Here is a 15828-nt window from a genome sequence, read left to right on the forward strand (position 1 = left end):
AGGCTCTGTGCTGGCAGCACAGAGTCTGACATGGGGCTCGATCCCGGGAACCGTGAGATCATGACGTGAGCCAAAATCAAGAGTCGGACGCTTAACTGACTGAGCCACCCAGGTGCCCCAGAGTTTGCTTTCTGGTCGGGGGAGAGGACTAACATTAATGAATAAAACATGTATTATGTCAGCAGGTGTAAGGACTGGAGAGAAATACAGTAGGGGTTTGGGTGGTTGGGAGTGCCGGCCAGGGTGGGGGGTTGCATTCTTCTGCGCGTTCTAGCCACAACCTGAAGGAGGCGAACGAGCGATGTGGGTGTCTGGGGAAGGAGCATCCAGGCAGAGGGGACAGTGTGTAAAGGGAGGTGTCGGTATCTGGGACACTCCATTCTGTGTGTGGGGGTGGGTATGAGGGTGTGTGCGCACACACGCACACATACACACACGTATGAATGTAACAGGTGCCTTGAGTCTGAGGGATCCTGACCTTGGGAGGGTATTGGGTTTGCCCAGACCTTCCCACCTTGAAAGACTGCCCGAGCACTGAGCTTCCTGCCTGCCTGGGCCGGGGTCTGCATTACCCGGGCCACGGTGAACGAAGGGCACAGCTCTGGGCTGGGGGTTGGAGTGTCAGGTTTTTAAAGTGGTTGGCTTCGGATTCAGCCTTGTGATGAGGCTACTACTCCTTCCCCAGACCCCTTTCTGGAAGCCCAAGCCCACGTGCACATACATCTCAAACAGTACCTTCGACCTGCTCGGTCAGTGTTGGGGATGAACTGGATCACTTGACTTCACTTGGGGCTTCCTGCCAAGACAGCCAGCCTTGATTGACAACACCAAGTCCATGACTGTGGTCATTAACCTGCTTCCTTCCCTTGGAGACATAATGTTCATGTGTCTCTGTATCACTTGAACCAATGGGGCTTGACTGTGGCTGCACTTTTGAATTACTCAGAGAGCTCCTGAAACATCCTGATACCCAGACCCACGAAATCAAAACTGCTGGCAGAAGGGCCCATCCATCCATTTGTCTGTCTGTCTGTCTGTCTATCTATCTATATTTGTAAAGTTTGTTTATTTATTTTGACTGAGAGAGAGAGAGAGAGAGAGAGAGAGAGAGAGAGAGGGACGGAGAGAGAGGGAGAGAATCCCAAGCAGGCTACACACCATCAGCACAGAGCCGCACATGGGGCTTGATCCCATGAACCGTGAGATCATGATCTGAGCTGAAACCAAGAATCAGACGATCAACGAGCTGAGCCACCCAGACACCCCCAGCATCTGTATTTTTTTAAAACCATCGCAGCAGGGAACCTGGGTGACTCAGTTGTTTAAGCGTCTGACTTTGGCTCAGGCCACGATCTTCTGGTTCATGAGTTCGAGCCCTGCATCAGGCTCTGTACTGACAGCTCAGAGCCTGGAGCCTGCTTCAGATTCTGTGTCTCTCTCTCTCTCTCTCTCTCTGCCCCTTCCCCACTAGTGTTCTCTATCTCTGTCTCTCTCAAGAATAAATATTAAAAAAAAAATTAAAACCCTCCCAGTGATTCTAACATGCAGCCAAAGTCCAGAATCAGTACCCTTTACTATCAGATGGTATTTTTTTTTTAATTGGCTTTCTCCCATTAAAAAAAAAAAAAAACCTAAACTACAGAAGTTATTTTAAAAGGAAACTTTAAATCTGGTAGGGTTGTGGGAATTTTTTCCTTTCTGACCCCAGGGAAGAGAGATGACTTTATCATACTCCTCACTTCTTGGTTCATCCTGTTTATAAAAAGCCCCTTGCTTATTTCTTTTTCCCTCCTTTTATCCTGTCCTTCCTGCTTCCTCCTTTTCTCACATAGACGACTTTCCCATCGATGGCCGTTTTAACTGTTGAACGTGGACCTCTTGGTCGAGATGTATTCTTACAAAATGTGCATGGCCGTTGTAGGTGCCGGGATTTTTAATTTTCTCCAAAGGGATTGTGTAATAGAGTTCACTCATTTGCCTTCTTTTCTCCCCCTGCGTAGTTTTTTTTTTTTCAATGTTTTTTATTTATTTTTGGGACAGAGAGAGACAGAGCATGAACGGGGGAGGGGCAGAGAGAGAGGGAGACACAGAATCGGAAACAGGCTCCAGGCTCCGAGCCATCAGCCCAGAGCCTGACGCGGGGCTCGAACTCACGGACCGCGAGATCGTGACCTGGCTGAAGTCGGACGCTTAACCGACTGCGCCACCCAGGCGCCCCTCCCCCTGCATAGTTTTAAAGACCCACCCCTGGTCCTACCCGCACCTGGTCTACACCTAATGGCCACCAAAATCGTCTGCAGTGCCCGTCTGCTATCTCTTACTCGTCCTTCTCCATGGTCAATGGCATCCATTGCCAGCTTACTGCCCACTACGAGTGATACCGCATGGAACATCCTTGATAACATTTATTCCTGACAGTGTTGGGTTCCCACAGTATATACCCAGGAGGGGATATACTGGGATATGTGGGTCATCCTCTTAGACCCAGGGCTCTTCTCCCACGGGATGTTATGGAATTTGGGGTCCAAGGACCCGGTTGACCTGGAGCTTGGTGGGCCAGGCTGAGCACTGGGCAACTTCTTAGCTTCCTCTTGGGCATGAAGGTCAAGGCCACTGTGTCTCAGGCTCCTGCCCCTGGTCAGTCCACTTGGTCTCTGGCTCCTGGCCCTTGGAGGTCACATTCCTCAAACTTTTGGAGGCTGAGTCATTGCCCACGTGGGTAGGACTGGGGTGGGCGACAGGGGCTGTCCTCAAGACAGAATGAGAGAGAGAGAGAGAGAGAGAGAGAGAGAGAGAGAGAGAGAGAGAGAGAGTGTGTGTGTGTGTGTGTGTGTGTGTGTGTGTGTGTGTGTGGCTTTTTCCTCCCTTCTAGGACCCTGGCTGTGAGTGACAGAGGCTGGACACCAGGTTATGGGGAACAGTTTGGGCAGATTTGCTTTGGGTGTGAGTCATTGATGGATTCTAGAGGGGCCGATTCTGGAAAACCCCTACTATTCTGGAAAATGCACCAGCAGGCCTGCTCAAGAAATTCAAAGGGGAGGCGGGAGGTGGTGGCCTGGAGATACAAACAACACTCAGCACCCAGCACCCCCACAACGCCAGCAGAGGGAGGCAGGGGACTTGGGCTGTGACTGCGCGCCCAGCTTCCTAGCCCCGCTCCACCTGCTGCGTCCGTGTGCCTGGGAGACATTGTGATACAGGGTTTCCCAAATCCAGTCGCTCCTGGGCTACCTTCTTGATGTCACCAGATCCACCGGCCACCTGGGCTATTATTTATATTTCAGTTTAAATCCAGTCCCTGAAAGGGGCTTAAAAACACATTCATTTAAAACGTATTTCCGTCCCTTGTGTAAATGGAAAACTGGCGGCGCTTGCCATAACTGGGAAGGAGCTACAAGAATACATATAAGGCAAGTAGAGCAAACTTGTTAAAATGTTGCTGCAGCCTGTTGCCTGCGGAAGCCTCTGGATTCCACCGGTTGGCAGGCTTGAAAGAGAATCGATGAATTTCAGTTCATGGTGCGGCTGCTGCGTCCCTGTCCCTCCGCTGTGCTGGCGAGAGAGTTCCTGGAGAACATGGAGTGGAGGCCCCTTGGGTGGCCCCGTCCCCCACCAATGTCCTGCACACTAACCACATCCAATGCATATTTTCCTAACGGAGAGAGGGTGGAAGGAACTTGAATTTCTGCCATGCTCAAGGGAGCACTTACAGTTGTAGCAAAGCCTTGTCGGTGCTTCACAAGCCATGTGTGTTGTGTATAATAAATATTTATCGCATAAAGGAGCACACGAATGAGTGAATTCTGCACTAGAATGTAAACTCCACCGGGATGGGTTTTCTGTCTGTTGTGTTCAGTGCTGTGTCTGATTCCTACAAGTGCTTTGCACCTAATAGGTGCTCAGTGAACGTTTGGTAAGTCGACGAGTGGATCGGCGAGACTGTAGAAGAATGAGTGAATGAAGAAATGATTGAGCACGTGAATGAGTGTGAGCAGCACCCTTAGACTCAAGAGTCAGGCCTCTTGTAAAGTTGCAGTCCCCCAGGGAGGCTGGCCGAGCCCTGAGCTGGGGACCAGGGGTCGAAGAGAGCCAATGGGAGAAACCAACATAAACACAGTCTGGGAGCAGCTCAAGGGTGTCTTAGTAGCAGCTAAGAGGAAGCAAAGCATCCTGGGAGCTGTCCTCATGGGCTCAGGCAGGGGGCACGGCTGGCAGCCACCCCAGCAGCCAAACCCTCAGTGATGTCCTCCTTACCCCACCTCGCCAACAGGCCACAGACGCGTAGCTCTGAGAGGGAGGGGCTGTTTTCTGCACGGGGTAACGTGATGCCAAGAAGCATTTTTCAGCTCTAGAAGGCTTGATTTTCTTCTGTACCAGGCTGGGGTGGTGCTTTTGGAGATTTGCACGTCTGTGCCAGCCCTCTCCCCCGCCCCCCAACACACACACACAAAGGGGCAGGTTTTTTAAGGAAAATCCCCACAAGTTCCAACAGCTGTCTCTGCACTCGAGTGTTTACATGTGCTCATGTGCCGAGCGCAGAACATACGGGATAATGTTTAACCAACATGTGGTCAGTGGCACTCTGGTTCTGGGTGGCTCCGTGAGGACCCGGTGAGAGGCCAGGCTTCCTCCTCGTGGGCTTTGAAGGAGGGTCAGTGGCCCCCTTGACCCCCCCCCCCCATAGCCCTGCCACCCATCTCCACCCCAATAGGAAAAGGACGTCCTTTTGTTACCTTGAAATAGCAAAACACGCTCTTTCTGGGCTTTTCCCCTAAGCTGATAGGGAAGTCAGGACTTTAATTCTTTGGAAAAAAATGGCCTTTTAATTTCTTGTGCCCGTAGAATACGGGCTCAGCCCAGCTACAATAGTCATCAGGTTATGTCATCGGGTTATAGTCAGTAGGTTATGACTTGTGAGCATTTCCTAGCTCACAAAAAGAGGGAAAACAATATGAATGTCATGTCCTCGAAGGCGGGGACTGGGTCTCACGCTTGTGATCCCTGCTCCATTCAGGAGGCAGGCACACTCATGTGCCAGTGGTGTTTTCCGATACTGAAATCTGAGATGGACCGGACCCATATAAAGTTTAGGGTACACTGTTCCCAAGCCTCAGGGTGGACAAGGACGATGGGGGAGAGCTGGCTAAACATCTAGGCTTCCAGTACTCCCTGTAACTCTCTCACTCACTCACTCACTCATTCATTCATTAAATGACTGTTTATTGAGTTCCTGCCGTGAGGAGAGTTTGTAGATTTAGCAAATAAAAAGCAGCCTGTCCCAGTTGAACAGGAATATTGGAGAAACAACAAATCATCTTTTTTAGCGCAGGTATATCTGGCGTGGTAGCTGACACATATACTAAAAAAGTGCTTTGTTGATCTGAAATTCACCTTTAACTGGGTGTACTGGCTTTTATCTGCTAGCCCTCGCTCTGCACCAAGCACTGTTCCTGGCGATGGGGGTACGGCATGGACAAGCCCCCAATTTCTTGGAGCGTACATGCTAGCAGGGGAGACGGACAAACAGACAGCGGAAGGCAGGCTTGTCAGAACGGGGCGCCATCCGGCCCTGCCAAGTCTGGAAGGGGTGTTAGTGCAGCCCACCCACAAAGAATCTTCTGGAAGGAGGGGTCCCCAGGGAAACGGGAGCCACTGACGGTGATGGTAGGGAGGAGAGTGGACGTGTCAGCCGCAGTGAGGTGACATCTGCTGAGTACTCTCAGTTCTGGTGTGCTTATGTCGGCCAAGGGCAGGATCAGGTTCCTTCTGGTGCCCATTCTTTATTCGTCCTCTCACACTGTTACTTTTTATTATGGAAAATTTCCAACACACAGACGTCGAGAGAATCCTATAAAAGTCCCCCAACACGAATGTCGACGCCTTGCCAATCTTTTCCTGCAAATGACCTTTTTCCGATTTTAGCTTTGTTTTCTACTGAAGTATGACAGTCTTCCAGTAAAGTGCACAGCTTGATTAATTTTGACAAGGGTCTTCCGCCCGTGTTTACAGCTATGGAACTCCACTCAGGTTAAGATATAGAACATTCCGGGTCCCCAGGAGCCTCTCTCCTGTCCCTTCCTGGGATCTGTACTTCACCAGCTACAGCTGATGTCTTCTCTACAGGGCATTAGAGTGGGGAAAATATTTCTACACATAAATAGAAAATTTTGAGCCTCTTTCCCCTCTTCTCCCTTTCTTTTCTTCCTTTCTAGTTTATTTCCTGATCTAGTTACTAGAAAGGTGCATTTTGGATTATAAAAAGATCTAGAACAACCTAGATTAATTCGGATTAAAGCGGTTCAGAGATTAGCTATTGTTTTGGATTATTGTGTTAGTCTTTAAAAAAAATTTTTTTTAATGTTTGTTTATTTTTGAAAGAGAGAGACAGAGACAGAGCATGAGCCGGGGAGGGGCAGAGAGAGAGGGAGACACAGAATCCAAAGCAGGCTCCAGGCTCTGAGCTGTCAGCACAGAGCCCGACGTGGGGCTCGAACTCATGGACTGTGAGATCGTGACCTGAGCCGAAGTCGGATCCTTAATCACTGAGCCACCCTGGTGCCCCTTATTGTGCTTAAAGGCCTTTCTCCCTCTCTGTCCCTTTTTTGCCTGAACACTAATTGGCTAACTCTAGTGGGTATTGGAGATTGAAAACACAACTAGCCTTGGCACCTGCCCCTCCCCAGTGTCCGCAGCGTCCTGGGTGACCAGAAGTGCCCCAGCTGTTATCCTGAGATTGCCTTCGAGGAGCACAGTCCCTGCCCCCCACAGCCCTCATGGTTGGGGAAAGAGCCATTGAAGCATTCTGCCGCCCAGGGCTGCTCCTTCCCTGACACCCCACGTGTTCCCCGCAGACGCTGCAGGAGATCTTCCAGGCTGAGAATACCATCATGCTTCTGGAAAGGTCCATCATGGCCAAGGAGTGCCCACTGAAGGTGGCGCAGACGAGGCTGGAGTGCCGGACCTGGCGCCCCAACGTGGAGCTGTGCAGGGACATCCCACAGTTCAAGTGAGTGGGGGAGGCCAGGACGCAGAGGGGTGGGTCCCGCGAGCTCCCAGGAAACCTGGGTCTGAAAAATGGACCCCCCTCCCACCAGTCAGGATGTGTAGCCCCACTGCTCAGCAGGACACTGGGCGGGGGGCTGGAGTTCTGGGGTCCCCTGGATAGTCTCCGCCACCTTGTGCTCTGGGAACCCTCCAGCTTTCCCCTGAGAGCTCAGCAGAGGGAGCCTCCCAGGCCAGAGATCCCCGTGCCCCTGCCAGCCCCCGGGAGGGGCTCCAGCACACCTCCCTCTGTCTCCGTCTCCTTCTTTGTAAAGTTGTCGCCCACGAACACTGGAATAGCTTAATCCCGCCCATCCCGCTTTGTGAAGGAGAGGCCCTCCTCCCTGGAGAGGGGTTGCAAAGCTCATGCAGGCCCCGAAACGGGGGTTTGGGAGCGCGGGGCTGGGGTCTGGAATGGGATGACGGCCGGGCAAAGCAGGAACAGGCCATCAGACACGGAAATTTGTGTGACCAGGGGCAGGCCCCTTGGTTGTGTGTGCCCTGTATGCCAGGGACGCTGGCTTAGCTAGCTGCTGCTGCCTGACAAAAGCCCCAGGGCTCTGTGGCTTGTCCCCCTCCTGAGCTAGATGGGCCGAGATGTGGAGAAGAGAGCCGGGGAGGAAGGAGGAAGAACATTCTGAGAGAAAACACTGGGTGGCTCCAAGTGACGGTGTTTGATGTGGGCACAGCCTGAGATAATCATTCAGGAAACAGAAAAGCTGGGTGTGTTTGTTGGCCGGGAGTGGACAGGGAAAGTGGCCCCAGGCTTTGAACTTGAAGACCTGGCTGCCTGCTCCCCAGCCTGCCGCTGGCCTGGAAATGACTGGAAGTTCTTCACCCTGGGAGTGGGTGCCGTGCCCGGGGTCCCCCTGCAGCTGGGCTGGCAGGGGTCCAGGTCCCGGGTGAGGGCTCAGGGGAAGCTCTCCCGATCCCTCTTGTGCAAGTTCCTGCTTCTTAGATGTTCAGGTTGGTTCCGGCACCCTCTGGGGCCAAGGGGTGTCTGATAACCCACCCCCAGGGGACTTTCACGGAATAGGGCTTTTAGGGACCAGATGTCGTCCTGGAAGGCCCATTACTCAGGGACAAGCTCCCTGCCTCTGTGTCCACCAGCTGTGCCCCCGAAGGGGGTAGACGGGGAGCGTGGGTGGGCCATGTTTGGTTCAGGAGCCCCGGGCAATGTGCGTGCGTGCACTCACACGTGTGTCTGTGTGTGTCTGTGTGTACATATGTACGTGTGTGCACGAGGGCTTTGGGAACTCAGCAGATAATAGGATTCAAGCCATCTGCCTTCTCCAGCAGCTGAAGTGTCCCGTCTATACATTACTCTCCTCACCGCCCGCCCCCATCCCTCCTTCTCCACCTCTGGGCCTTCTTTCCTGTTTCTTCTATAGGTAGCCCCTCTCCCTCTGACCCCCTCTCCTGGCTCAGGTCCCGTCCATGCCCATTCCCGAGAACGGGCACCCGTTTATATTTACATTTAAATTAATGAACATGAAACAAATCCTAAAACTCAGCTCCTGACGTCCACGAGCCACAGTCCAAATGGGTGGCCAGAGGCTACCATATTGGACAGCGCAGAACATTTCCGTGGCTGCAGAAAGTTCTGTTGGACAGCGCTGGGCTAGAGGCCCAGGGAGCCAAGAGTTTCCAGGCTTCTATGTGACCTGTCCCTAGCCCAGGGCCGCCACGGGGAAGCCCACCCTGATATCCAACTCAAGCCCTTTGGGTAGCATGTCCTCTGGGCCTTTGCACAGAGGCGGGACCCACGGCACAGCCCCCGAGACTGGGCCGCTATCACAGGTCCCTACAGCTGCTGTCACAAGTCACCGCACACCGGGTGGCTTGAACAACGCTTCTGTATTCGCTCACACTTCCGGAGGCCAGATGTGTGAAATCGACGCAGTGGCAGGGCAGGCTCCCCTGGAGGCTGGGAGGGAGAGTGTGCACCGTGACTCCTCTTGGCCTCTGGTGTTGCCGGGCGTGCGTGATGCCCTCGGCGTGGGCCGCATCACCGCCACTGCCTCTGTCTTCACGGCCTTCTTCCCACGTGTCTCTCTGTGCCTCGCATCTCCCCCTCCTTCCTGGGATAAGGGGCCCCGTCTTTGCGCTTAGGATCCATCCTGAATGCAGGTTGACCTCACCTCAGGATCACCTACACCTGCAAAGACCCTATTTCCAAATGGTATCACCTTCACGGGCCCTGCGGTTTTGGACTTGGACGCATCTTTGGGGTCCACCCTTCAACCCACTCCGTGTGGATGTTGTGACAACCTCGTAACGCCTCTCCCGCCCCTGTTCTTGCCCCTTCCGATCTCATCTTTAGGCGGTGGCCCGGAGATTTTCCCAAAATTTGAGTCAGCGACTCACACCCCCTCCAACACTCGCACACCATTTAACCCCCCAGGGGCCTCCCACGGCCCTGAGGGCAACCCAGGCCCCTCGATTTTGGATTTTGCTGTGCTCTATGCTCTAGCCCTGCCCTCTGTCCAGTTGGGTAGCCACCAGCTGCACATGTGGCTTCTCCATTTACATTTCAATGAGTTAAAATGAAATACCATTAACAAAAACAAGTTTCTCCCTTGCTCTGCCTGCATTGCAAGTGCCCACGGACCCCACGCGGCCAGTGGCGCCCAGAGAGCACGGTGCAGGTATAGAACATCTCCGGCGTTGGGAAGTCCTGTCCTGTAGAATACGTTCCCTCTTGGGCTTCATGCAGCCAGCTGGTTCTCATCTTTTATTCTCGGGTCACAAGCTCCCTCCCCAGAAGGGCCTTTCCTGATTGATGCCTTTGGAAGTTTCCCCAGAAGCAGAGCTTCGGGAGAAAGGGAGTGGGGGGAGGCAGGATAGGGGAGCCCGGCTTCGTCCTGATCCCATCGGAGTCTCTGCATCATGAATTGCACCATGGAGGTGGTCCCACCTGGAGGCAGGGGACAGCCTTTTGTACCCCTATGTGGGTGAGCCGTTGGCTTCTCTGGAGAAGCGTGGACCTATGAACGTCAATATGTACGGCCAGTGCACACGGCAGCTGGGAAGACGGGTGCTCCAGCCAGTAATGGGGACCCGAGCAGGGCGCCAAGAAGGGACACCCCACCTGACCATCTTTTATCCACATGGCGCTAGCCAAGCTAGTAGAGTTTTTTGTTTTTTTAATGGAACGGAATACATACAACATAAAATCTACCAACATTCAAAGTGTTGTGCAGTTACACGCACTATCTAGCTCTAGAACATTTTCATTCATTCCACCCAAAAGAACACCCCACAAACCCTCCCTCCAGCCCCGGGCAACCACTCATCTTTCTGTCTCTGTGGATTTGCCTGTTCTGGAAGTTTCGTGTAATTCACATAATACATAACCTTTTGTGTCTGCTTTCTTTTCGCTCAGCATGAGCCTTCAAGAGTCCTCCCTCTATAGCAGGTGGCAGGGTTTTGTTCCTCCGTGTTAGGGCTGAATAATATCCCATCATATGGATGGACCACCTTTCGGTTGGCCATTCTCCGGTCGGAGGACAGTGGGGCTGTTTTCACCTTGTGACTCTTGTGATTAGTGCCGCACAGGTATTCGTCCAAATATCTGTTCGAGGGTCTCCTTGCAGTTCTCGTGGGTATACACCGAGGCGCGGCATTGCTGGGTCACGTGGTAACTCGACACTGAACTCAATGAGGACCCACCAGATTGTTGCCCCAAACATTCCGTGTCTTCCATTGCGCTTTTCGACCTCGGCAGCGCCCGTCGCGAACCGCCTTGTCTCCCTGTCCCACCTCTGTCTTCCCTGACGGCCGAGCCTCGTCCGTCTCGCTCAGGGCTGCCTCCCCGCGCCTGGCACAGTTCCCGGCCCCTGGCAGGTGCAAACTGTGCCTTCTCTGCTCTCGCCCCAGGCTCGTCAACGAGGTATTCACCATCGACGACACCTTGCAGACCCTGAGGCTGAGGCTGCGGGAGACCCAGGACACGCTGCAGCTGCTGGTAATGACCAAGTGCCGGCTGGAGCACGAGCTGGCTGTCAAGGCCAACACGCTGTGCATCGACAAGGAAAAATGCATGGGCATGCGCAAGACCTTCCCCTGCACCCCACGCCTGGTGGGCTACACCTGAGGGGCCGCCTCCGGCCCCTGGCATCCTGCTCTGCGCCCATTCCCTGCGCAGGGTGAAAATGGAAAAGGCAGAAAAATAAAATAAAGTGTCATTTCCTCCCTTTCCTCCTATCATGGGAAAGACCCCAAACTATATATATATATATAAAATGTATGAAGAGCCCAAATAAATGTGCCCAAACCAAAGATGTTGGAGGTCATTCCTTGCTGCAGAAACCGGCCTCGTAGTGGATCCCGGGAGGAGACAGACTGATTTCTTGGGGACAGAGCACTGAGAGGGTCTCGGCACCCCTGGGAATGGAACAGACCACATTTAAAAAACAAACAGACCAACCCATTTGTCCCTTTAGGAGCACAGTGTGTAGACCACGGGATCTGAAGACCGGATACTGGAGCCAAGATTGGCCAGAAACCAGCTGTCACTTAGGAGCTGGGTGGCCTTGAACGGGCTCCCAGCCGGAGCACCCTCATGTACAAAATGAGGTCAGTCCAAGGTGGAGGCCGCTGTCAGCTGTGTGGGGCCGGGCAAAAAGCCAGGATTTGGAGCCACAAGTCCTGGGTGTGAATCCCAGCGTTGCTATGTGGGGTGTTTTGGAAATCGCTATGGGAGAAAAAGGAGGTAAAATCAGTTCTGGTGGGGGGGGGCAGGAAGAGGCAGGTGAGGGTTGAGAGAGAGCTCTAGGCAGAAGTCACATCGCTTTGAAGAGTTAAACGGAGAACTAGCGTATCACCCAGCTGTTGTACTCCTAAGTATGTATCCAGGATCGTTAGAAACAGGTACTCAAAAAAACACTGGTACACGGATACTCATAGTAGGGTTAATCGCAATAACTAAAAAGTGAAAGCAACCCAAATGTCCATAAATAGGCAAGAAGTACCCTGTCCATGCAATAGAATTTTGTTCTACATAAAATAAGACGCACAAAGCGCTGACATCTGCTAGAATACGGATGAGCCTTGAGGACATCACGGTAAGTGAAAGAAACCAGACACAAAAGGCCACGTACCGTGTGATTCCATTCATAGGAGACGTCCAGAATGGGCAAATCCCTAAAACAGCCGATTGGTGGTTGCCCGGGAGAGGGGAATGGGTAGCGATGCTCCGTGGCTACAGGGTTTTATTTGGGAGTGATGGTAATGTTTGGGGACTACATACCGGGGGTGGCACAAATTGCAGATGTGCTAAATGCCATAGAATTGCTCGCATTAAGTGGTTAATTTTATGTCACATGAAATTCACCTCAATTAAATGGGAAAAAAAAAAGTCCTATTAGAGGGTGGGATTTTTGGTGAGATGAACGGCCTGAATAAAGGCAGGCAGCTATGGTCCGAGGCGCAGAAGCCCTTGGAGAGGTGCGGGAATCATCTCGAAAGAGTTTCAACTTTTTTTCCTGGGGCCAGTGTTTCCCAAGCTTTGTTATTCACGTCGGTGCTTCCCAGAGTTTGATGTGCATGCACGGATCACCTGCAGACCTTGCTAAATGCAGGCTCTGAGGCCGTGGGTCTGAGGCAGAACCTGAGTCCTGAGGTTCTGACAAACAGCCGCGTGGGGTTGATAGTCCAGGGACCACACTTGGAGTAAAAGTAACACCTGCACAGTCTGCTGTGACCAAGCACCACCCTTACTGTTACTCGATCTTTTTAAAAAACTTTTTTTATTTCTTTTAAATTTCAGAGACAGAGGGAGTGGGGGAGAGGGGCAGAGGGAGAGGAGAGGGAGAGACAGCATCCCAAGCAGGCTCCTTGCTCAGCGTGGAGCCCAACAGGGCTCGATCCCACGACCATGAGATCATGACCCGAGCCAAAACCAAGAGTCGATTGCTCAATCGACTGAGCCACCCAGACGCCCCTATTCACTCCATATTTTAGATTGTTACACTTAAAAAAAAAAAAAACCAACTTAGATTTGTTTCAAAGGCAAATTTGTGACATGACTGCAGACAGGAGCCTGTGCCCAGAGTGGAGCAAAACAAAATATTGCTGGTGACGTTGGCTCAGGAAGTATTGTCCGCCCAAGGTGATCTTGTCTCAAGGTGTCTCTCCTTTTGTTCTAGAAAGGAGATCAAGTCCTAAAGAGGTGTTAAAGACGACCTACCATCCTGTGGAGACTGTCCTTGAGGTAAGCTTGCTTGAAAGAGGACAGAGTCCCTTTTTCTACTAATGAGTTTCAATGCTGTTTAAGGCCTTGAATGCATGGATCTAAGGAGGCCCTCCTGCAGGCAGGAGGCCGTAGGATCTTTAATGTGGGGATGTGAAGTGAGCAGGTTGGTGTTTTAGAAATAATTCCTTGGTGCCGAGGAGTCAGGAGGGGAGGGAAGTTGGGAATGGGGTCTCGGAGCTCAACAGAGAGGTTAACCGAGGCTGCGTCTGGGGACCGGGGAGATACCCAAAGCCTCCGGAAGAGACTGGCCAGGGTAGGGAGGTCCTGAGAGTGAGACAGAGACGCACTGCTGGAATTCGAGGCTGTGGTGGTGAGAGGACACAGGGGCACAGGGAGCACTGAGAGGGGCAAACAACATCCAGGGGAAACGGTGTCCAGGGGCTTGCAGGTGGACAGGCAAGCGTGGGGGTAAAGAAAGCCCTTTAGAAGCAGGTGTTCTAAGTATCCCGCTGGCCTGGACACCCTTGAGTGTCATGCTTTTGGAAGGCAAATTGGCAACAAATGTCAAGAGCCTTAAAAATACCTACGCCCTTCCACTCACGAACCTTTGTTAAGACTCTCTTTAGAAAGCTATCCCAAATGCAGACCCAGATGTACGCGTCACAGCTAATTTGCTCTAAGAGACCTCTGAAAATTGTTCTATCTAGCGGCAGAGAGGGCAGCCAAGCAGGCACAGCCAAGGCGTGGAATATGGTGTAGCTACGTAAACAACGGCAAATGCGAAACGCTTGAATACGGAGGGAATGTGCTTCTAAGGCTGAAAGCCCAGAGCACAAGATGGTGGTGTTAACCTGTCTTCAATTGTGCCAAAAGTGCACAGGAAAAAAGACTATTGAAACGCACCGGAATGTTCGCAGTCAATGCTAAGCAAGCGCTGGTTTCTTATTTGTTTGTATGAACAATTATCCGCAGTGAACATGTGTTCCTTTATTAATCAGGAGGAAGTGCTTTTATAAATAGACTTTCCTTTGCGCTAGCTTTGGATTTATAGAAAAGTCTCTAAGAGGACCCAGGGAGTTCCCGTGTACCCCTCACCGGCCTTGCCCTGATGGCGACATCTTACCTAACTGTCCTTAAGGTGCGTTTGCCAAAACTAGAAAATTAACATTAGTGTGTTACTGTTAACTAAACTCCAGAATTTGTTTCTGCGGTTCAGACTTTTTTTGTCCTAAGATCCGACCCAGGGTACTACTTTGCATTTGAAAAAAAAATTTTTTAATGCTTATTTTTGAGAGATGTGGATGGGGTGGGAAGGGGCAGAGACAGAGGAAGACACAGAATCAGAAGCAGGCTCCAGGCTCTGAGCTATCAGCACGGAGCCCAACGTGGGGCTTGAACTCGCGGACTGTGAGATCATGACCTGAACCAAAATCACCCAGGCGCCCCGAGCACATTGCACTTAGTTGTTAAAATTCCCTCTATGACAGTTTCTCAGGTGGTCCCTGTTTCTTGTAACCTTGACGATTTTGAAGATTACTCGTGTTTGTGGGGACTTGAAGGTGTTTGTCAAATGTCCCTGAATTGGGGTTTGTCTGATGTTTTTCTCACGACGAGTCTGGCATTACAGGTTTTGGGGGTGGGGAGAGACCACTGAGGTTGAGTGCCTGTCTCGTCCCCGCGCATCGGGGCTTTTGTGACATCCATGTGGTGGGTGACGACTCCGGTGATGGTGACTCCGTTCCTCGCAGAAGGTGGTACCCGCCAGGTGTCTCCACCATGTGTTACTGCGTTTTCCTTCCCATGCTCCATCTTGATTTTTTCTTTCCTGCTCTATACCTAGAATCATCCAGTTCTCCGAAGAGTCGTGCTTTGGTTTTGTGTTTGTGAAACTGAAACTCTATAGCCGTCAAACACTAACTCACCAGCCCCCCCCCCCCCCCCCCCCCCCGCCCCAGCCCCCAACAGCCACCATTTTACTTTCGGTCTTTATGATTTTTTTTAATGTTTATTTTTGAGAGAGAGAGACAGAGCGCGAATGAGGAAGGAGCAGAGAGAGAGAGAGGGAGACACAGAATCCGAATCTGAGCCATCAGCACAGAGCCCGACGCGGGGCTTGAACTCACGGACCGTGAGATCATGACCGAGCCGAAGTCGGACGCTTCACTGACTGAGTCACCCAAGCGCTTCTCTGTCTCTATGATTTTGATGAGTCTACTTCATACATGCGGAATTGTACATTGTTTGTCTTTTTGTGACTGGCTTCTTTCAGTTACTATAATATCCTCGAGGTTCATCTGTGTTGAAGCACGTTATAGACTTTCCTCCTTCTTAAAGGCCGGATGGCAGTCCGTTGTATGTATAGACCGCATTTTGCTTACGCGTCCGTCTGTCGATGAAGGCTCAGGTTGCTTCCGTGTTTTAGCTGCCATAAGTAACGCAGCAATGAACGTGGGTGGGTGTACGACTATCTCTTTGAGACCCTGCTTTCACTTGTTTGGGGGTATATATGTACCCAGGAGAGGGATTACTAGGTCATATGGTAATTCTAGTTTTAATCTTTTGAGGAACCACCAATCCCATCCCAAGGGTTC

General features: G+C 51.8%; 1 protein-coding gene across 3 annotated transcripts in view; it reads left to right on the plus strand.

Moving 5' to 3' along the window:
- Positions 1-13255, plus strand: part of TEKT5 (tektin 5) — a 41599-nt gene extending 28344 nt beyond the window's left edge. Inside the window, exons 6-9 of one of the 3 annotated variants that reach the window (XR_006590931.1) lie at positions 6852-7006; positions 10921-11008; positions 11487-11619; positions 13191-13255. Coding sequence is in view for 2 of the 3 variants with exons in the window: in XM_003998869.4 (XP_003998918.2) it covers positions 6852-7006; positions 10921-11137 (372 nt within the window). In the remaining variant the exon portion in view is untranslated. Of the gene's footprint in view, positions 1-3445; positions 3782-6851; positions 7007-10920; positions 11325-11486; positions 11620-13190 lie in introns of those variants that run through there. The other 2 variants (XM_003998869.4, XM_045047399.1) reach the window with 2 other exon arrangements.
- The last annotated feature ends 2573 nt before the right edge of the window (positions 13256-15828 follow it).

The sequence above is a fragment of the Felis catus genome, chromosome E3 (assembly GCF_018350175.1).
Source record: "Felis catus isolate Fca126 chromosome E3, F.catus_Fca126_mat1.0, whole genome shotgun sequence".
NCBI lineage: Eukaryota > Metazoa > Chordata > Mammalia > Carnivora > Felidae > Felis > Felis catus.